The sequence below is a fragment of the Pecten maximus genome, chromosome 12 (assembly GCF_902652985.1).
Source record: "Pecten maximus chromosome 12, xPecMax1.1, whole genome shotgun sequence".
Taxonomy (NCBI): Eukaryota; Metazoa; Mollusca; class Bivalvia; order Pectinida; family Pectinidae; genus Pecten; species Pecten maximus.
The window spans coordinates 2,268,935-2,292,397 of NC_047026.1; the positions used below are offsets into that span (position 1 = coordinate 2,268,935).

Here is a 23,463-nt window from a genome sequence, read left to right on the forward strand (position 1 = left end):
AATTATGAATATTGGTGGCTATTGTAATGACGAGATGGTGCAGAATAAATGATACAATTCACATATAAAAGTGTTACACTTTCACCTGTCTTTCACTGCATGCTACGTATATTTCCAACGATCATTGGTAATGATTCAGATTAGACACACTGTTTCAGGTTCTTTTCAAATCATGTAGTTTCTCAAATCTACAAAAAAAAATAATCATAATCATGGGGCAAGTGCTGTTCTTTCGCTCTTCTTCTATATTTCTGCTGTTTAAAAGATTTTTTTTTTAAAAAGTTAGAAAAAAACCCCAAAAAAACCCCACACACACAGAGAAGGTTTTCGAGCGTTTTAATATTACTAAATATACCATAGAATTAGTACAAGAGATCAAATAAAATTATCTAGTCCTCGTCGGAGACCACGTGATCCCAACGTCCATTGTATTCGAACGGGCCCACGGACTCCTGAACACAAGTGGACTCGAACGACGTGCCGAATGTGTCCACCTTATTACCGTCCGGAGGCAGAGCCGGCTGAATCCGGACCGCGTTAGGTGATCCGATACTTGGACACTCTGTGAAATAGTTAAACGGCAACAGGAAAAATGAATACTGATTTCCAGTTATCGTGTTGGAAGGTACATCTTCCGTGTGTGGAATGTGAATTCGCCCCATCGTTACCCAGGCAACCAAGTCTTCGTCTACTATAGATTCATTGTTAAAGAGGAATCTGTCAAAGTCCACCACTGGTTGCCATGGGTCATTCTGGGCATAAATAGACGTAGACATCTCCTCTGTGTCTTTAAACTGTGTCACGGCAAGAGGATATTTGGCCCATCTTGCAGCATTTGCAACATCGGCGTCTTCCAAAAGAAGATCCGACATTGCAAGGTTAAATATCCTATAAGCTCGATTTGCCCCAAATTTACTAGTTGCATAATTATTATAAATTATATCAAATCTCTGTTTCGACGCATCACCGGTTTCAAATATCACATCCTGCTCTCGTTTTCTGTCCACTTTCTCAAATCCTATATACGTGTGATTGACGTCCCTGTACCACTGGCTTGGCTTCGTAATCACCGACGTATCCAGTGTGGCATATCGGTTTCTAGGTCCGTTGATATCTAGATCTACTTTAAAATGAAATAGATGTTGATGTAATGTTCCTATAACGAACTCGTGTATTCTATACCCGAACGTAGACTCGTACGGCAGGGCATACGTAGACTGTATATAACCGGTCTGAGATACTTTAATTTCTATGGCGCCATTAAGATGGAATATATAATCAAATATAAAGTCATAACTCCATATACTAACTATAGTTCTTACGACAAGATGGTAGTCCACCAGACCACCGTAACTTTTGAACCCACCTCGTCTGTCACTTTCGTAATGGCGTCGAAGTGGTATGCCACCATTGTTTTCAAATATGCAAATAGCATTTTTAAATTTCCGCGGAGTACTTGTATCCACAAAATGATGAGCGTCTAAAAACACAGCAGTATCCGGACAATCAACACCGGGGACCATCTCAAAAGTCAATCTGCCCATTAACATGCTCGTGTCGTAATGGACAGTAGAACTTTGAGATGGCCCAAACCCCGAGTACATCACAACAGCATCCTGTAATGATATTTCGTAACCAATACGTTCCTCCTGGAATCGAACGTCGAAGATCTGCAATCCGGTCGACGACCGCATGTGGACGTGGAAGTCCCAATCAATGTATTTTATATGATTTCCAACCACCATGTACCTCCTACCGTTTGGCTCGACCAATTTCGGACCTTGAGAAGGCACTGCGTTTGTTTTTCCTCTTTTCACATACGAGGAATAAAGATGTTCTTTGAACCCCACGGGATCAATAGCGATTTTTGTTATTCGATTGTCCATATATTGCGTCATCAGCTCTTCCACCGAGTAGAAAAGATAGCCGTTGTACAAAATCCTGCTGATGTGCCATTTCGAGGTATCCATAGATTCATGGTTTATTTGGATCTCCAATCCTAGCGGGTGCAGAGCTGAGCCTTCTATATCACGGAAGGCCCAGAACCATGTCTTCCGGTCTCCGCTCTTCAATCCTCTCGGAGCCGTATCCTTGAATATTATGCAGTCTACGCCTCTTGTACAATTGTGAAACGCTAAATTGTAACTGTCGCGAAGGAGGAAGTAAAGATCTTCGCTCGCCTGTTCTAAATGTACGTACAAGGCTTTGTATTCTATTACACTGACAGGTCGGGCACTGAATGGCAAACGTGACCTGGTATATGATGGATTTGTGACGAGACGGGCATACGTAGGCCGGGGAATCGGTCCGACATGATACTCCTCAACGCGAGGAGGGCGAAGATCACCGCGGAATACAACAACCTTTGCTGTTCGAACAGGCTGTCTTCCGCCGCGATCTAAATTCTTTAGGACAGCCGCTTTCAGTGGAAGCAATAGGTCAATCATATATATGTAACTGCTGTTGATTGTCGCCTCATCAAAAGACACGAGATTTAAGTCTTTTCTGGAAATAAGGTAATCTCTGACTGTCTCTAACTCTGCTACTGTCAGTTCGTCAAAAATCTCCGGCTTCTCAAGATTATTCGGAATGAACGGAAGACCTTGATCACAAACTGGTGCTCTCTGGTAAAATATCCCTAACACTATCACTGTAGCCAACAGAATAACAGTAATACAAGTACTGACGACAGCGATGACCTTGTACATTAGAATCTTTCTGTCGCCATTGACGACCTCGACTTCCGCTTCTTCCTCTTCCAAATCGTCCTCATTGTTATTAGCTGTTGCTCCATATTTGACGTCACGCTCGATCTGGAAATCCTGACTGTTCTTGGACATTTTAGACTGGTGTCGTCTGGCATAGCCTGTGAAATAAACAGACAATTATTAAAGGTGTTTACAGACTGGTGTCGTCTGTCATAGCCTGTCAAATATTACAGGCGTGTTCAGACTGGTGTGTCGCATGGCATAGCCTGTCAAATAAACAGACAATAATTACAGGTGTTTACAGACTGGTGTCGCCTGGCATAGCCTGTCAAATAAACAGACAATGTTTACAGGCTGGTGTCGTCTACCGTAGCCTGTCAAATAAACAGACGATAATTACATTTGTTTACAGACTCGTGTCGTCTGGTATAGTCTGTCAAATAAACAGACAATGTTTACAGGCTGGTGTCGTCTGGCAAAGCCTGTTAAATAAACAGACAATAATTACAAGTATTTACAGACTGGTGTCGTCTGACATAGCCTGTCAAATAAACAGACAATAATTACACGTGTCGTCTGGCGTAGCTTGTGAAATAAACAGACAATACATACATTGTTACAGACTGGTGTCGTCTGGCACGGTCTTTCCAATATACATAAGATTAATATTTGCATAATCATGTCGTTTGACACGGCCTGTCAATGATTTTTGTCGTTTGGCAAAACCGTTCGAATACTCAAACTAAACTAATGTTCACATACTATGAACAATTATTAATACTGCTGTTTGAAGAATATTGTCTTCTGGCATAACCGGTATAACATATTACAATGATTGAATATACCGGTTGCAGACATGTGTCGTCTGCTGTCGAAGCCTGTGCGAATATTACCTTCAAGGTATCATGCTACAGTTTACAGAATTAGGTGGTCTGCCGTTTATATCATGAATATTATCGGTTGTTTTGACCAAAACACGGTCATCCATAGGACATTTTTGTGACAGTAACGGACATTTATTTATATAAATATACATGGTAAACCACGTGACCTAATCATATCCTATGTAATTATGAATTTTGTGTTCTGACAACGTATATATATGTACTAAATCCTTCAGAATAAGGATTATATCACAGTTAAGTGACTTCCTGTTTTAAAAGGGGAACAATTTGCTGCGAATATTTTACTTGACTTCTTCAAAAATATGAGAATAAACCAAATTGCAAAGTCAATCGTATCCTACAAACAGTATGTTAAACTGGCTCCCTGTCTCTAGAATGCTAAAATTATAAATAATATCGACCTTTATGATTTTGCATTAGGATATCCTAAGTTTCAAACTAGGGGGAGATAATCCAGTATTAAAATTTAGTGGAGCAGTTCTAAGAAAAAACTTAGGGGCTGGTGGCCAGTCTAACAGTATGTATATAACTGCATATAACTGTTCATTATGCAACTCCAAACTGTTGCATAACATCTGTGGTAGGATCCATACCTAAATACAATCAATTCATTCTTTTATCAAATTTTACAGTGCACCGATTCCTCTTTGCGTCATCTATGGACTAGTGTTTTTGTTTTTTGCGTGTGTAATATACAACCACAGCACATCTGTTTCAGAACGATTATCTCTACTGCAGATTTGAGATGGATCAACAAGACGGACGTGCGTCAGTGGGGTGGTCATCAGAATAAGACAGGCCAAAACAAAAGGCCCATTGTTATGCATACCACAATGAGAACATTGAGAAATCCTCATTAGATAAACAAAAATCCTAATCAAATGTCTGAACGAGGCAAAGGAAAAATACTTGTTGTATACATACAGCTTAATGTATATTTCACATCTACCTATTTTCACAAAACAGTCTACATGTATTTGCTATTTCGATGTAGATGTGCTGTTCATCGGTGATTCATAATTTAGAACAGATGTATGATTCAGTGTATGGTATCATTGATAAGATATTATTTTCACAAAACTTTTTTTTTTAAACATTTTTATGAATCAAACTTTTTCTATGCATATGCATATGCTTAAGTGATTCTTAATTCAAATCAACTATAGCATTAAGTGTTTGGTATCATTGATAAGTTGATATTTTCACAAAACTATTTTCAATATTTTCATAAATCAAACTTTTTCCGTGCATATATTTCAGTGATTCTTAATTTAGAACAACTATAAGATTCAGTGTACAGTATGGTATTATTGATAAAATGATATTTTCACAATTTTTTTTCAATATTTCAAACTTTTTCTATGCGTATGTTTCAGTGATTCTTAATTTAGAACAACAGTAAGATTCAGTGTATGGTATCATTGACAAGATAATATGTTCAAAAAACTATTTACTTAAATCAAACTTTTTCTATGCACATATGTTTCAGTGATTCTTAATTTAGAACAAATATAGGAGTCAGTGCACTGAATGGTATCAGTGATAAGATATGATGTATATAAAATAAAACTCTGTGCTATCATACTAGTACTTCGAAACGGTGGGTGATCTGTATATTATAAATACATTTATCGGACGAATCCACAGCAGAAACAAGAGTTCACTGGCACCCTAGGACGAACAACTTAGAGAGCATTACCCTGGCGGGAGACAACGCACCTTGGGATTAGGCCATCACGTGTCTGATGTCATAGAGCGCCCCCTACTACATACGGTTGGCATGGTTACGGATATATCTGAAAGGAACAAAATGGAATATATCAAGATAAAGATGTATGAACGGAATATTTTAAGATACGTTACGATCTATATAGTATTTCTAGATAGTAAAAAGCAACAGCATTCCTGTAATGGAAGCCATAAATGTCTGTTTTGACAATTAGTTGAGCATATTTCCACAGATCTGTTTAAAGATTATAATGAATACGTACAGCCAGACATGTTTTCATCGAGAAGAAGCATAACAAGTGTTTTGTCTTTTCTGACGTAAACGTTTACTGCATACCTATCATCAGTGAAAACACCTGTAGGTTCAGAAATAACTTGAGGGATATCATGTCGAAATCTTTGGAAAATAAAAGGAAGTCTGTGGCTGATCTATGTGCTGGGTTAAACGGGAAGCCTAAATCAATGGTATCAAATCTGATTCGCTACACGTGCTTGATGGGGCTTATTTAACGTTTATGTTTCTTTGAAGAGGAAATATTACCTCCGTATGTTCTACAAATATTTCCCCTATAAAATATTTCTGTTTATCAAAATAGCATTTTGTTTCTTTATAGCCGGGATTCATGTTGGTAACTTAAATAAAGGAGAGGAAAAATCCAGATGGTATATTTTAGTTAATATGTTACAAAATATTTAAACTGTCAGCTGTAGTTTTAGTAATGTCAATAATTATAAATCTCACGGTGTTTTTAAATGAGTTCCTTTATGACCAGAAAATTATAATTTCATGTTTAATTGCATAAGCATTCCTCATAAAATGCGCATGAGCAGTACGTGGGTTTATTTTACCCTTAGGGGAGTACCTCGTGTCTATAATTGATATTCAGTATTACCACTCGGAACACCTCGGCCGATTCTCTACGGTCAAGAATCGCCCGAGGTGTTCCGAGTGTCAGTATTAGTTGTGCATTCACATTCCGTAGACGTCATGCATTCCACCCAAATCTTTATATACAATCTTACATAGTCGTGTCACATGGGTTAGCCTCCAGACTGTTACAACGTTCATCGTGTGGTGCACGTGCATTTCGTTTACAGAGAAATACTTAGTTTAATCCACAGGTATACGTGTAAAATGTAAATAATAACAATTTTCAGAAAATTAGATTCCATGCACTAGCGGATCCGGGGAGGGGGGGTGTTCCCCGTTTTTTCGGATGAGGAAAATGTTTTTATATCCTTAAAAAACGCCTATGACCCCCCCCCCCCCCCCCCCCAAAAAAAATTTCGGCTCGCGATTACGGCGCTCGCATTACCACTACATTACGGGACCCCCTCTTTTCAAATTCATGGATCCGCGTCTGCCATGTATTTGCATCATAATTCGGAATTGATTCGGCATAACCTCGGTATTGATTGATTTAGTTATAATTTCAAACCGGGAGACAGTATGACTGGTGAATAAAATTAGAGAAGAAACAAATGATTGACACGTGTCACTTTCACCGCGTCGTACTTCATAAGTACTAGAGGCTTTGTGGGAGAAAAACATCAGGCACTTGTTGTACTTCGTATGATATGACAGGCTACTTATGTAGCCGGCAAATACATTGTAAGAAGGAAGCATAACATTGCAGCACGTTTAGAATTACAACACATTACCCTACAGAACGTGTAAAATCACAACATAGCCCTACAGAACGTGTGAAATCACAACATTATATTACAGAACGTGCAAAATCACAACGTTACATTACAGAACGTGTAAAACACTAAAACCACAGTATCACCCAACACTTAGCGTAAAATATCATTTGATGCAGGTTAAAATATAACCATTGTCCAATACCAGGCGAAGAGTCACAACCTTACCAAGCAGTAAAGACGTATTGAAAGAATTTTGTTTTGCTATCAGAACAATACCCACAACAGTTTGTTACAATACGTGTAAAACCACAGCATTACGATACAGCACAGGGGCCCGGCGCGATTTTATAAATGATAGTCCATATATATATATTATATGGACTACCATTTATAAAATTGTGTCAAGCCCCTGTGCGATACAGCACGTGTAAACCCACGTGTTATAGGTAGTCGCGAGCAATAACATACTCCATCTCCATAATATGGCCTTAATATGTACAAATTATACATTCTGGTACACCAAGAACTTTGTGGTACAGATGCTGACACAAATGCAGACGAACCTAGGATAATATACCAAACAGCACTTCATTGACCTGCTAGCGGGGAGGGGGTCGGACATGCCGGAGGCAGTCTTCACTAATTAACGAGTAATCAGCATTCTACTGGCTAATTATCGACTGGTCTATCTTCGCTGAGAATCACTAGAGGTGGTCTGTTTAATGATAATACAAAGCAGATTCATAGTGTACGTGAACTTGATCTAGACCTAATCGTTCAGCATCCCAGATGCAAATGATTTCTTAAACTGTGTGAAAAATTTATAGTCCATTATGACGTCAGCTTCGTGTTTAATTCGTAATAATAATGTGTTTTGAGAAATATTTAACATTTAAGGGCAATTAATAATTCTTTTTATGTTTGTGTTGAAATTTGAAAGGTAACAGTAAGTTTTGAGCAGGAAATAACGACGATGCCATTTCAAAATTAACTGAGCATACAAGTGGTAAACATCTTAACTGCTTTAATAAAAACATTACATTTTTTTTTTTGGTAAACCCAACTTCACGTAGGGACTTGCGTTGCCAGATTAAAAATATATATTAGTTCTCTGGGTTTTCAAATGTATATATTATAACACAGATTCTTCTAGTTTAGTTTATTAGTGTATTAGCTTACACATGAAATGTCTATTTCATCTAGAGGTTAGTTGGAGTTTAATAAAACATCCGTCTGGTATCTGTTATGCCAGTCATAAACCCAGACCGAGGCACAGCTAAAACATACAAAACATGTAACTGATCTAGATTCAAACAGTTAAAAGACGCAGACTTCGTCAAGACGGCACAGTGTGATTACACTGTGTCAGAAATTGATACCCAAATCATATTTCAAATATCAAGCCGAGGATACAGACAACTTAACGCTATTCTGTTCACAATGTTACCAAGAACACATTAAAGATCTTTGTTAATGCCGTGATAAGCACACATGGATGAAGATCGGTGAAGTCTGTTACCCAGAGCTGGTTTTCATTATCCAATTAATATTCCACTAATGTCTGATTATATAGCACCTGTTTCAACACGAGTACCATCTGGTTCCGGGGCAAACGACTCGTAATCTTAAGTATAGTCTATCATTGTACATAATTCGTGAAATATACACGTGGATTTTGTTGCTGTCAGCAAACAATATTTTGCATGTTATGCAAAATATAGTTTGTACAATTCATTTAGGGAATTATTGTGTGTTACTTACCAATTTTATCAAATATTTATTTATAATTTATCTTATTAAGTTGAGTAAGACACACGACAGCTTGTGTTAATTATTCTGCTATCATCCTTACCCAGACCACTTATAAACCTGTGTCTGTCACTTTGAATCATTAACTTTGGCCTTCATGAGCGGTAGCCTGATCCGTAGATAGTGATTAGACCTCCGGTCACTGTAACATCGTGTAGCTACCGTCTGTCAGCCTCGGTAGACAACACAAACCTATAAATATCAGTCTGGCAGATGAAAAAAAGGGCCTTACGATAGGCAATAGAGATTTTTTGCTTTCCGTGTTGTTTTGGGATGCATTTAAACGTTCTTGAATGTACAAGTACACGTAAAACATCTGGAACAGATTTAGTAGTTTGTGTTTCCGGTAATATCGTCGGAACAGGATGTAAACCAATTATGTATTATTGATAAGTCTGCATATATATTTTGAAAGTATTGCAATATTTCAAAAGTGAAAACTTCCAACTTGATTCTCACAGTTTAGGCCTATAGTATCACTGACGGGTCCAAGAAGGACAAGCCGTAGGATGAAAGACGAAACAGCTATATGATGTCCCTAGCATCACCGTTGAGTCCTAGAACGACAAAACAGCTGTAGATGTCCCTAACATCATATCACTGACGAATCCTAAAAGGACGATGCCCTTACCATCACTGACGATTCATAGAAGGACGAACAGCTGTATGATGTCCCTAACATCACTGACGAATCCTAGAAGGACGAAACAGCTGTATAATGTCCCTACAATCACTGACGAGTCCTAGAAGGACGCAACAGCTGTTTGATGTTCCTAACATCACTGACGAGTCCTAGAAGGACGAACAGCTGTATAATGTCCCTACAATCACTGACTAGTCCTAGAAGGACGCAACAGCTGTTTGATGTTCCTAACATCACTGACGAGTCCTAGAAGGACGAACAGCTGTATAATGTCCCTACAATCACTGACGAGTCCTAGAAGGACGCAACAGCTGTATGATGTCCCTGGCATCACTGACGGGTCCTAGAAGGACGAACAGCTGTATAATGTCCCTACAATAACTGACTAGTCCTAGAAGGACGCAACAGCTGTATGATGTCCCTACAATCACTGACGAGTCCTAGAAGGACGCAACTGCTGTATAATGTCCCTACAATCACTGACGAGTCCTAGAAGGACGCAACAGCTGCATGATGCCCCTAACATCACTGACGAGTCCTAGAAGGACGAAACAGCTGTATGATGTCCCTACAATCACTGACGAGTCCTAGAAGGACGCAACAGCTGTATGATGTCCCTAACATCACTGACGAGTCCTAAAAGGATGAAACAGCTGTATGATGCCCCTACAATCACTGCCGAGTCCTAGAATGACAGAACAGCTGTATGATGTTCCTAACATCACTGACGAGTCCTAGAAGAACGAAACAGCTGTGCGATGCAGTTCCATATTGTTTCTACCATTGCCTTCCTATCTAAAGTTGTGATATAATACTTTGATAACAAACATGTACATATTCAATTTGCTAATGGCAAGATTAATACAGTCTGCCATCAATGAATGTTGGTCAAATCGTAGTTATGAAATATTAATAAATATGACATTTTAATAGTTTAACAATCAATGTTACAAACATTTCATCAAATATATATAATAATTTCTGCCTTTAGAAGTGAGCAGAACCTAATATAATTAGTCATTTCAGTGTGAAAATATTAGTTAAGTTGATGATAAAAATATCGTCCTTGACATTATTCCAAAGTACAGTATATACTGGCAGATTTGGCAAATTGTGGTTAAAAGAGCAATATTCAAATTTCGTAAATTTCGGGGCTTTTATTTCTATTTTTTCATCTATATTTATCATCTATGTTTTATAAGGAAACATTTGTGTGAACCTGCTATGATAAATATATCCGTCATTGCTTATATTCCGAGGCAAATTAGTTTTATTATAGTACGTAATTAGTTTAATAGAATAACAGAGCTATCACAAATCACGTGACAGGATATCATAACCTCAATCAACGAGATATTAAAATCATCGTCCCGATAATGAAATAATTTCAATAATAGACTGTAACTTATTAAGGAACCATTGTGGTTATCAATTCATCAGTTGATGACGCACAGCTCCATCTGTCGACACTACATGCCCAGGCACAGCCGACAGGATCTCACACCATACGATAAAAAAAACCCGAGGAGTTCCGGATGACGCTACCACTTCGTCAAGCACAGCTGTACAATATCCAGTTGTCGGACAGACGGGGTGATTTTATTTTACTGTATATAATACTAAACATACACGCTAAGTGTAATTCAGACACCAGATTACCATATCCATGTGATTTATCTTGGCATTAGGTAAATATTTACGTTTGGTCATCCTAATAGTTATCGTGTAACCCTATTGCAGATCATATCTCTACACAGAAGCAGGAAACGGTAGCAAAACTAGTAAGACTGGGTTTCTGTTTATAATCAAACGGCCATTAGTCACTTAAGTGTTATATATTGAATCTTCTTGATTTAAATAAAACCATGAACCTCGAGCTGTTTTACGGTGTGCGATATATAAAAAAAATAGTATAAAGAGCAAAAAACAAACTCAACATAGATGTAATTTCTGGATAGAAAATGGAGAAAAAAAAAATAAGAAAATATTCCGCTAGGTTAGACATTTTTCGGGTTTTTGATATAATATTAACAACATAATATTGCGAAAGCTGAAACTGACACCATCAGTCAGAAATTTAACATGAGAGGACGGTTGTCTAGGGGACACCATTAATCTGGGTCACGTGAGATCAGGTGTCTAAAGGGACATCAAACAGTCAAGGTCATATGAGGACTGTTGACCAAAGAGTCACCAACAGCCAGGGTCATATGAGGAAGATTTGATGGGTGGTGGACGCCAAAAGCCAGGATCACATGAAAAGGGGTGTATAGGAGACACAAACAGCTAAGATTAATATTAGGAAGAGTTTCCAGGGGAAACAAAACATCAACAATTGACAATAAGTAAAGGGGAAAATATGTTGCCATGGAGACAACAGGTCAATTCTAGCTTCTGTGACTGCCTCTAAGGATATGAGTCATAGAAAAAAATCCCGATTCCGTAAGGGAGGACAGTTTCAGTGGAATACAGCAGCACTCTTATAACTCTAGCTGTTAATCATGTCTGTTGTAAACATTATGTATGAAGACGACTCCACATACAGCTTAGAAAACACTGTGTGGCAAAGTTATCATACATATATCTTATCCTAGACCCACAGGAGAGCCCTCACAAGTGCACCCTGGGAAGTCTGGTGGCAATTATAACACGGCTGTTATTAATTGTTTACGTCACGATAACAGATGACATATGCAGGAACCGAAAAACCGGAAGTAGCAGACTAAATTACTGTCTCGTCGATCCGGAAGTTTACAAATTAAACTAAATTTAGAATAGATTTATATTATATATCATTTAAATGATATATATATATATATATATATATGTAGTCTATAATACAATTGCAATAGACAATTGGATTTGCTATGGACCATATAGGATTGTTTTTTTTTAACAATAATGTTATTCTATCAAGATAAGGCAAAGTGTTGTAAGAGATAGCTTTGCCGAAGAAAGATGAAAACTATTAGAATTCAGTCATCTCGATAAAGATCAGTTTATGTGCGGTTTTCAAACAATGGGCGTGGCTCTCAAACAAAAAAACCGGACTGAACACGGCGAGAAGTTTGATATAAAGGACTTTATTTTATAAATATCTCATAAATCCTCACACAGATGTCTAAAACATGGGAGGTTTTTGCAATGGATAGAATATTAGTCATCAAAGAGTTTATTACAGGAACGTGAATGAGGAATGTTGTCGAACACGTCTAAATTAAAACAACATGAAAATGGACTAAACATCAAGCTAAAGACTCAAAAGGTTGCCAAATATTGCTTTTAAGATTCACTAAAAGCCTGATGGTCTTAATTACAGACATCCCGCATTGATTCATCAAATCCCGGGTAACCATGGTAACGGTTGGTGTTATGCTGAACAATTCATGAATCCTATTGATATTTTATCAGATGAAATTATTTACATGTGATGTTTTTTTATTGATTTTGCCATAAAAAGGATTGTGATGGCCATAGCATTTGGACTCCAGAGTCAATTGATATTTAATGGATGTAGGTCATTGAATCAATGTGGAATAATGTTGTTTTAAGGTCAACGAATAGCAAACGAACAACAAAAGACGACCTATTATTACATAGCAAAGTTCAAACGCAGTCGATAAGGTCATAGGTCATACTCATATGTAAGTAATATATATTAAATACATATCGTTATACAATCTCGGAGTCTACCTACAACATCCAAAATAACACATAGTATCAATAAATGTTCAAGGATTCCCTAGATTTTTTTTTAATTCTAGGGGTTAGATATCGCCAAAATTCCAATCAGGATCTTTTTAATTAGAAAGTATTTTCTTCATTAATTTGTCGTTTTTTCAACTTTGACATATTTTTCCCCGAATAGTCACTTTAAGTTAAATATCAATTAATAATATTGATTATAAATATAACTGATTGCAATTCTTATCGATGAGTGAATGATCTGTAAAACGGACATGCTGTCTTTGTTTGCTGCTATGAATTATGCTCTATGTGATAACGGGCGCCATTTTATTTATCTGTCACAAGATTGCATTTATATTGACAATAAATGCAATCTGGGAAGCGTTTCACGGTTTAATATAATTGTACTGTTCCTAACAGTGTATTTAAATTACAAGATGTAACTTCCTTTGCAGATGACCTCTTGCTGTACATGTAACGCGTACCTGACTGAAATATATTTGAATATTGTCACTTTCAGGATGGGATTTACGTCAAAAATAGCAATAAGCATGTCATATATATTACTGCAGACTGGCCACCAGACCCTAAGTTATTTTTGTTAAGAATTGACAAGCTAAATTCTAATACTAGATTATCTCCCCCTAGCTTGAAACTTCAGACATATCCTACGGACCAAAATCATAAAGGTCAATTTTATTCATAATTTTAATATTCTAGAGACAGGGGGCCAGTCTAATATTATTGTCGTTGGTCGTAGATTATAAGTTATAACCATACAGTGTATCAGATGTTCTAAGGTCGTAAATCGTAAGCTATCAAGATGCTTTCAAGTCGTAGTCAAAATCTATCCAAAATTTGTCGTACTAGATTTTTAGGGTCTTAGTCAAAAGAGATCGTATCTACTTCAATTTTTGTCGGTATCTCTCTTGACAAACGTCCTCGTATGACATTGACTGTTACGAGGATGTCAGTAACTCCTAAACAAACCAAATGTTTGTCAACTACTCTTATTCTCTGCACATTTCGTTAAGTCAGAAATTTACAAAATAGTAATAGGAATATGAGGCCATACAAAGTAAAAATACACATGGACATGTTTTTTTTTTTTGTTTTTTTGTTTTGCGTTTCTTTTCAGGATATCGACACAGGGACTTGAGAATTAGTTACAGTCTACATGTATTTGGACCTTCCCTAGTGTGTATAGCACATTTTGAGACGTTTTCGGGGGCTGGATTAAAATTTTGGCAAAAATGACGTCCTCGGTGGTCATATATACGATTTTAATCCCCCCCCCCCCCCCCCCCCCCCCCAAAAAAAAAGTCTCAAAATGTGCTATACACACCAGGAGAGGTCCAAATACATGTAGACTGTAACTAATTCTCAAGTCCCTGTGGATATGCAATTGATTGTCGCACAGTCAAGAATACATGTTTTAGGGACGTAGGTCCTAAGTGAGTACATCTAACATCTATAATTGGTAGAAAGATGATATAAGGTTGCGATTTGTCCACGTTCTCGACGTCAGAGACTGTCTGCGGTGTATATTGATTTTTCATACAAAATATAGTAAATATCTATGTATATAATGCTACTAATGTGGGATACTAATGTTGATTCACTGTGTAGTTTGACCACAAATACAACGTGCCACTTTGCTACGAGCTATGTCCACAGTTGAAACGGATGTTCGTGTCAAAGGACAACAAAACTACTAAAGTTGGAAACAGATCCACAGGGGAGGTGGTGTGGCGCGTGCAGTGGTCATTAAAGGCACATCCTGAAGGGATATCTCATTGATCTTCACACAGACCAGACAGACGTATATAAGTATATAAGATATATGAGTATGTAATATGTATCCAACTTCCATCACACAGCATGCTTTATGACAAGTTACATAATTCTAAACTAACATATTCCGACACACAATATTTATACATTTCATTGTTATGAAGCTTGGTTACGTAACCGGCATCACATGTACTCGCCTCGTCTATCAATACAACCAATTATATACAGTAATATCATGTATTAGGTTTATTGACAGACGAGGCAAGTACCTGTGCTGGAAAAGGTGTATTTTGGTATGATTTGTTTTTGTTTAACGTCCTATTAACAGCCAGGGTCATTTAAGGACGTGCCAGGTTTTGGAGGTGGAGGAAAGCCGGAGTACCCGGAGAAAAACCACCGGCCTACGGTCAATACCTGGCAACTGCCCCACGTAGGTTTCGAACTCGCAACCCAGAGGTGGAGGGCTAGTGTTAAAGTGTCGGGACATCCCACGTAGGTTTCGAACTCGCAACCCAGAGGTTGTGTGTGGTGCATGGTTCGATTCCTACCTAGTTGGTGGTCACAGACCGGCCTGTGTCAATGTCAATAGGCAAGATAATTTGTCCTAATTGCACTGGATGGTCAGGGACATCCCGTATATGTTGTTTATTGAAGTAGCCATCAACTACTACATGTAAAGGACATCCAACCACAAAAAGACTAACACAGCAAAAAAAACCCAAACAAACAAACAAACTTTAGACACAGTTCAAAGAGATCTTTAAATCTAACAAAAACGGGGATATTGGAGTGTGTTTGTTGTCATGACACAGTTGCACCACTTGAATATGAGCGTAAATATTTTTTGGACATTGTGTATATCAATGATGACGTCATTTAGTCACAGATGTTCCTTTGTCATCTTAAACTGCCTAATTACGCTGCCCATTAATTACGGTTTTACAAGATAAGCACAGTCCTCAATCGCAGGTGCCCGTCACAATATATTTCCCTGTGTTAAAGAGGGCATATATAGTAGCCGACCCGTAGGAAAATAATATGCGACTGGTACCTTAGACTGGCCCCCTGTCTATATTAAATATGAAATATTAAAATTATAGATAAAATTGACCTTTATGGTTTTTGGTCTCTGATATTTTTTTGATTCTCAGTTTCAAACCATGGGGAGGTATGCTAGTATTAGAATTTAGCTTGGCAAAGCTGAACAAAATAACTTAGAGGATGGTGGCTAGTGTACTAGTACAAGTACCTGTGTTAAAAATGGACTGATGCGACCATTATGGTTCCGGAGTATTGACGGATTATTGTCGCTTCCATTCATATTGGACGATTCTAGACTGAACTGTCCTGTCATGGACGTTATTGTCACAATTATTCCTACAAATATCAATACCAGGGATATAGGGACATGTTATATACCAGACATCATTGATCAGCGGGTCAAACCGACCGCCATATGCAGACGGATTATTTGCAACAACAGCAAATATGGCTGAACATTTCATCGACCCGTTTCAATTAGGATACAAACTATGTTCGTTATACAAAGCAATTCATCACAGCATTTGCTACACTGCTATCTTCTTTTTAAAACAATATTATTCAGATGCCATGGGAACAATTCTGCTATAATGCTTTGTCGATGTATCTAGTTGATTTCTCATGACAACTGACAATATATCGCGATAATCACATTTTTACCAGACCTGTAGAATTCGTGTTTTTCCCAAGTAGGTTATCGCGTGACTAATACGTGTGATTGATGGGCTAATGTAATTCTAATATAATGTGGTATTGTAGTTCACAGACGCAAGGGGGGGGGGGGGGGGGGGGGGGGGGGGGGGGGGCGTCCTTATTCATCACCCCGATACTGTGTACCCACTCCCCCACCGAGGGCCGCACCCAGTGCATGTAACACGCGCAGCATGTTTTACATATGTGTTTGCATGTTTGTTGATACGGTGAATCATATGTATATATATATATATATATATATATATATACTGTACAGCCGGTACGTATTAAATATATCTCCATGGAAATGTGGAAGTCTAAATCACACGCTTCGTTTCAAGGGTTTTTGGTAGAAGTGAAATTGAGTGTGGAAATGAAAAGTGACACATTGGCATGGTAACAATTCAGGCCAACACGAACGGTATCATATTATACCAGCTCAGCTCACATGCACGTGCTATTTCAATTCATACAATATTACGAATTGCGTGTTCTGATGTATCGAGTAGCTCGTTTATTCTAGCTGAACCAAGACGGTTATTTCTGGACATTGTGTTGAAAATTACCTATCATCACGGAACGAAAGAGTAATTATATATACAACCTATATGTTATATATCATATTTATAGAATATTGTTACGTTATGATGACAATGGAAAGAGAAATGGCACAATTGCAGTATTTTCCATTTGACTTTGAAGATATATTGACCAGTCTCCCATTGAATTTAATTTTAACAAGTTGAACTTATACAGATGTATTTTTAAAATTTTCAGTTGTGCTTAATACATGTTATAGGGCCGTTGTCTGCTTTTAGGAGATTATCGCATTGAACACCCTAGGCTAGCGAAACTGGCTTTTATTTGAGTTTCATAACCCCGCAAAGACCAAATAAATTCATTAAACTCCAAAATAAGTATTTCTTTACAAAATCTAAAATACTCCAAGTCAGTCGTTAGATGTGATCGTCTGCCTTCACATATCAATGATAATTTTATCGAGATAGAGAAATCAATAATTATCCAAGCGTTACATTGTTAAATACGAACATTGAATACACACTGTATAATATATGATATGGTAGATCAATATAATTACTCACCTGTGCTAATGAATCTCGCACCTGTCCTAGTCCAGTGTAAATTAATTGACCCCGTCAAAACTGGGTATCACCTACACATGTATATGTCCCTGTTTCACATCATTACTGTACACACTTGCGATGGAGGAGTGTGAAGTAACGTGCTTCTGACACCATGGCCTCCCATTCCTCGTGCGCCGATCCTGAGTAGCCGACAGGCTTACGGGACTCGGGTATATAAACCAGAAACTCGGGTCCCAGTCTCCCGCGGTCTTACATCAACAGTCCCAGCGGTGCTCTGCGTGGTCCGTTAATGAATTCTACGTCAGTACAGTATTAAATATTTGGCATAATTTACTCGCTCTGTTTCATTGTATAGTTGATCACAGGCCGGTGTTGCTATAGAAATGTGTATACCCATCGATTGATGTGTACGTGCTGTGTATCTCGGCAGAGCACTCGGGCCGAGATGTTTTTAGAAGATATAGGTTCTATGCTATGATTGTGGTAGTTTGAGCCTAGCAAAATGTATGTTGTATCCATCATCTGTCACTCCAGCCTCAGAACCACACAAAAACACATATAAGTTACCATGGTATTGGTACCAAAGCGGTCAATGACGTAATTGGCGGTAGATGTTATAATATATAAATGCTTGGTTTTCCTTAATGACGACGTATCGGTTATTTTCACATTTTGAAAATATTTCTGAATAAAACAAATCTGCCAAAAACAAATTTCCATTATTTGGATGTTAGTTAAGTTGATTTTTTTTATATCATTTAAAGTAATTTGCTTTAAGCGAGAAAGGAGGTGAAAGATTCCGATGTTGAATAAGCGACTAAAATGGTAAAAATGTTTAAATTATTCTAAAACGTATTCCTTTTTATAAGTTGTTTCATAGCTTATCACATTTTAAATGAATGGCAGCTGGGGAGCGTAAGAAATGGCGACAAACGTGGGAGCCCCCCTGGAAATTGGATGTTTTTCAACCCCTCCCCGAAACAAATCAATTTGGTACTGGTTCTAACTCCCATCTTCTCTAACATCGTTGAGGTCACAGGTGCTCAACACGTTCCCATAGCCCAGAATGAAACCAAGATCAGTTGTAATTGACAATTATACGGGCTCTCGGTTTGATCCTGGGGTTAATTTTTCATCTTACTCGTAGTCTATGAACGTGCGAAGCGCCTGTGATTGGAGCAGTAACCTGTTGCCAGTATTTGTCGATGTGTGGTATTTCAGCGCGATGGTGCTCCGTCATCAGTGAAGTGTCCGACAGCAAAGAGTCCGTCAATGAAGTGTCGGTCATTGAAGTGTCCGTCCGTGAAGTGTCCATCAGTAAAGTGTCTGAGAGTAACGAAAGTGTCCGTCAGTAAAGTGTCAAAGTAACGAAAGTGTCCGTCAGTAAAGTGTTCATCAGCGAAGTGTCCGTCAGTAATTAAAGTGTCTGAGAGTAACGAAAGTGTCCGTCAGTAAAGTGTCCATCAGCGAAGTGTCCGTCAGTAAAGCGTCCATCAGTGAAGTATCCGTCAGTAAAGTGTCCATCAGCGAAGTGTCCGTCAGTAAAGTGTCCATCAGTAAAGTGTCCATCAGTAAAGTGTCTGAGAGTAACGAAAGTGTCCATCAGCGAAGTGTCCGTCAGTAAAGTGTTCATCAGTGAAGTATCCGTCAGTAAAGTGTCCATCAGCGAAGTGTCCGTAAGTAAAGTGTCCATCAGCGAAGTGTCCGTCAGTAAAGTGTCTGAGAGTAACGAAAGTGTCCGTAAGTAAAGTGTCCATCAGCGAAGTGTCCGTCAGTAAAGTGTCCATCAGTGAAGTGTCCGTCAGTAAAGTGTCTGAGAGTAACGAAAGTGTCCATCAGCGAAGTGTCCGTCAGTAAAGTGTTCATCAGTGAAGTATCCGTCAGTAAAGTGTCCATCAGCGAAGTGTCCGTCAGTAAAGTGTCCATCAGCGAAGTGTCCGTCAGTAAATTGTCCATCAGCGAAGTGTCCGTCAGTAAAATGTTCATCAGTGAAGTGTCCGTCAGTAAAGTGTCCATCAGCGAAGTGTCCGTTAGTAAAGTGTCCATCAGCGAAGTGACCGTCAGTAAAGTGTCAAAGTAACGAAAGTGTCCGTCAGTAAAATGTTCATCAGCGAAGTGTCCGTCAGTAAAGTGTCTGAGAGTAACGAAAGTGTCCGTCAGTGAAGTGTCCATCAGCGAAGTGTCCGTCAGTAAAGTGTCCATCAGCGAAGTGTCCGTCAGTAAAGTGTCCATCAGCGAAGTGTCCGTCAGTAAAGTGTTCATCAGTGAAGTGTCCGTCAGTAAAGTGTCCATCAGTGAAGTGTCCGTCAGTAAAGTGTCCATCAGCGAAGTATCCGTCAGTAAAGTGTCTGAGAGTAACGAAAGTGTCCGTCAGTAAAGTGTTCATCAGCGAAGTGTCCGTCAGTAAAGTGTCCATCAGTGAAGTGTCCGTCAGTAAATTGTCCATCAGCGAAGTGACCGTCAGTAAAGTGTCAAAGTAACGAAAGTGTCCGTCAGTAAAGTGTTCATCAGCGAAGTGTCCGTCAGTAAAGTGTCTGAGAGTAACGAAAGTGTCCGTCAGTGAAGTGTCCATCAGCGAAGTGTCCGTCAGTAAAGTGTCCATCAGCGAAGTGTCCGTCAGTAAAGTGTTCATCAGTGAAGTGTCCGTCAGTAAAGTGTCTGTGAGTAACGAAAGTGTCCGTCAGTAAAGTGTTCATCAGCGAAGTGTCCGTCAGTCAAGTGTTCATCAGTAAAGTGTCCGTCAGTAAAGCGTCCATCAGTGAAGTTTCCGTCAGTAAAGTGTCCATCAGTGAAGTGTTCGTCAGTAAAGTGTCCATCAGCGAAGTGTCCGTCATTAAATTGTCCATCAGCGAAGTGTCCGTCAGTAAAGTGTTCATCAGTGAAGTGTCCGTCAGTAAAGCGTCCATCAGTGAAGTTTCCGTCAGTAAAGTGTCCGTCAGTAAATTTCCGTCAGTAAAGTGTCCGTCAGTAAAGTGTCCATCAGTAAAGTGTTCATCAGTGAAGTGTCCGTCAGTAAAGTGTCCATCAGTGAAGTGTCCGTCAGTAAAGTGTCCATCAGCGAAGTACCGTCAGTAAAGTGTCTGAGAGTAACGAAAGTGTCCGTCAGTAAAGTGTTCATCAGCGAAGTGTCCGTCAGTAAAGTGTCCATCAGTGAAGTGTCCGTCAGTAAAGTGTCCATCAGCGAAGTGTCCGTCAGTAAAGTGTCTGAGAGTAACGAAAGTGTCCGTCAGTAAAGTGTTCATCAGCGAAGTGTCCGTCAGTAAAGTGTCCATCAGCGAAGTGTCCGTCAGTAAAGTGTCTGTCAGAGCTCCAGTCACTCGTAGTCGCCGTTAGCTGTCAGAAGGATGTAATACCGCAGCAACTGTCAACCTAATACAAAATTAAAACTGACAGCAGAATTTTCTTTACTTAGTGACTGTAGCTGACACGAACAATGAATTTTCATTGAGATAAAAATCGCGGCTTTTCTTGTGAGTTTGTAAACCAAATGTGTCTGTTAGCTGATAACTTTTGAAGCAAATGTAGGTTATTACGGCCAGCATTGTACGAGCTTAAGAACCAGTCAGTTCTCATAAAGTGTGACAAGGAAATCCCTAAGTACTAGAGTCTACAAAGTCTCCACGTAAACCAAGGGAAAGAGTCTGTTTGAAACTAATCTACGTGGCATTCATGTAATCGTATTAGACATATCACTGTTGCCTTATCACGGAACCGGTGTCATATATAACTTAGGGGGTTAAAAATACATTTAGTCACTCAAAGTTGCATGTACAATCAGTCTGATGTTGTCTGCAGGTCAGTTATGTAAGGAGTACAAGTACACGGGCGCTTTTTTGCGCGTAAAATAATGTACAAAACAGCGGGGTTATTGTCGTGCAAAAACAGGCGTTGAAATATTGTAATAATCTATTTGAATTTTGGACTTCATTTAGTTATCTTTTTTTTGTTTTTTTTTAGTATTACTATAATAATTACGAGTTAATAATTGTGATATTTGCGCAGTGGACGACTATTTGCACCGGAAAACTATGCGATACGATGCCAGTATGGGCTGGTCCATATAGCACGTGCTTATGTAATACTCTTTCAAAGAGAGAATGCACGTAACGAGATGTAGCATACACCCTTAAGCCAAATCTCCGCCATATTTCTAATTGTATAACGGTTCCCATTTCACTAAAGAAGTTTACGGAGAAAATGTAGTAAAAGGCCAAAGGGCGATTACTGTTGCACAGTTAATTGACTTGAAACTGAAGCCTGGATTTGGACACATCTGATACCTACTTAGACTCCAACAAAGATCCATAGCCGGATCCAGAAATAAACTATTCCTTTAGTCCCTACATCTGTTTTCATTAAGGACCTCTTATAGAGGTTAAACCTATATGTATTGAAAGGTCAAATGTTATCTTGATATACCTACTTGGTATACAGCCTTATAATATTACACTAGAATGCAACTGTACATTAAATTACGAAAGGAAACACATATATCTTTACGTGTATACTTCCCTAGTAAAAAATGTCTTTTACAGCAGCAAACGGCAGCCCACTTGTAGTACTGTATCATTAGTGAAATACTGAAACTTTTTTTTCAAACATAATACCATTTATTCGTACTTCCTGCCAGGGGCGTATAATCATATATGAATGAATGCTTTAAAATTCTCATCTTCAATATGTAGATTTTGTGCTTGACTTAAGCTTTTACTCAATTGCCATGATTTTAGCACTCAAATAACCTAAATGTTAAATATCTCTTTTCCAATAACTTTACAGTTAAATATCTCCTCCAATAACCTTACTGTTGAATATCATTCCAATAACCCTACTGTTAAACATCTCTTCCAATAATCTTACTGTTAAACATCTCTTACAATAATCTTACTGTTAGATATCTCTTCCAATCTGTAATTACCACTTCTAATAGTATGTTACTAGTAATATTTTTTCCAATAACCCTCCGTGTAATTACCTCTTCAAATAACCCTCCCGGTAGTTAACTCTTCCAATAACCCACCCAGTAAATACCTCTTCCGATAACTCACCCAGTAATTACCTCTACCGATAACCCTCCCGGTAAATACCTCTTCCAATAACCCTCTCAGTAATTACCTCTTCCAATAACCCTCTCAGTAATTACCTCTTCCAATAACCTACCCAGTAATTACCTCTTCCAATAACCCTCCCGGTAAATACCTCTTCCAATAACCCTCTCAGTAATTACCTCTTCCAATAACCCTCTCAGTAATTACCTCTTCCAATAACCCTCCCGGTAAATACCTCTTCCAATAACCCTCTCAGTAATTACCTCATCCAATAACCCTCCCGGTAATTACCTTTTCCAATAACCCTCTCAGTAATTACCTCTTCCAATAACCCTCCCTGCGAATACCTCTTCCAATAACCCTCTCAGTAATTACCCTTTCCAACAACCCTCTCAGTAATTACCTTTTCCAATAACCCTCTCAGTAATTACCTCTTCCAATAACCGTCCCTGTGAATACCTTTTCCAATAACCCTCTCAGTAATTACCTCTTCCAATAACCCTCCCGGTAAATACCTCTTCCAATAACCCTCTCAGTAATTACCTCCTTCAATAACCCTCCCGGTAATTACCTTTTCCAGTAACCCTCTCAGTAATTACCTCTTCCAATAACCCTCCCTGTGAATACCTCTTCCAATTACCCTCTCAGTAATTA

General features: G+C 38.5%; 1 protein-coding gene across 1 annotated transcript; it reads right to left on the bottom strand.

The window, feature by feature from the left end:
• Window positions 1-319: 319 nt before the first annotated feature.
• LOC117339064 (amiloride-sensitive amine oxidase [copper-containing]-like) lies at window positions 320-18,114 on the bottom strand. Its single transcript, XM_033900432.1, has 3 exons — window positions 17,759-18,114; window positions 5,333-5,409; window positions 320-2,866 (listed from the first exon to the last, which is right to left on the bottom strand). Exon 3 carries the CDS (start codon window positions 2,838-2,840, stop codon window positions 390-392), a length of 2,451 nt encoding a protein of 816 aa, XP_033756323.1. The 5' UTR covers window positions 2,841-2,866; window positions 5,333-5,409; window positions 17,759-18,114; the 3' UTR covers window positions 320-389.
• Between the last annotated feature and the right edge of the window lie 5,349 nt (window positions 18,115-23,463).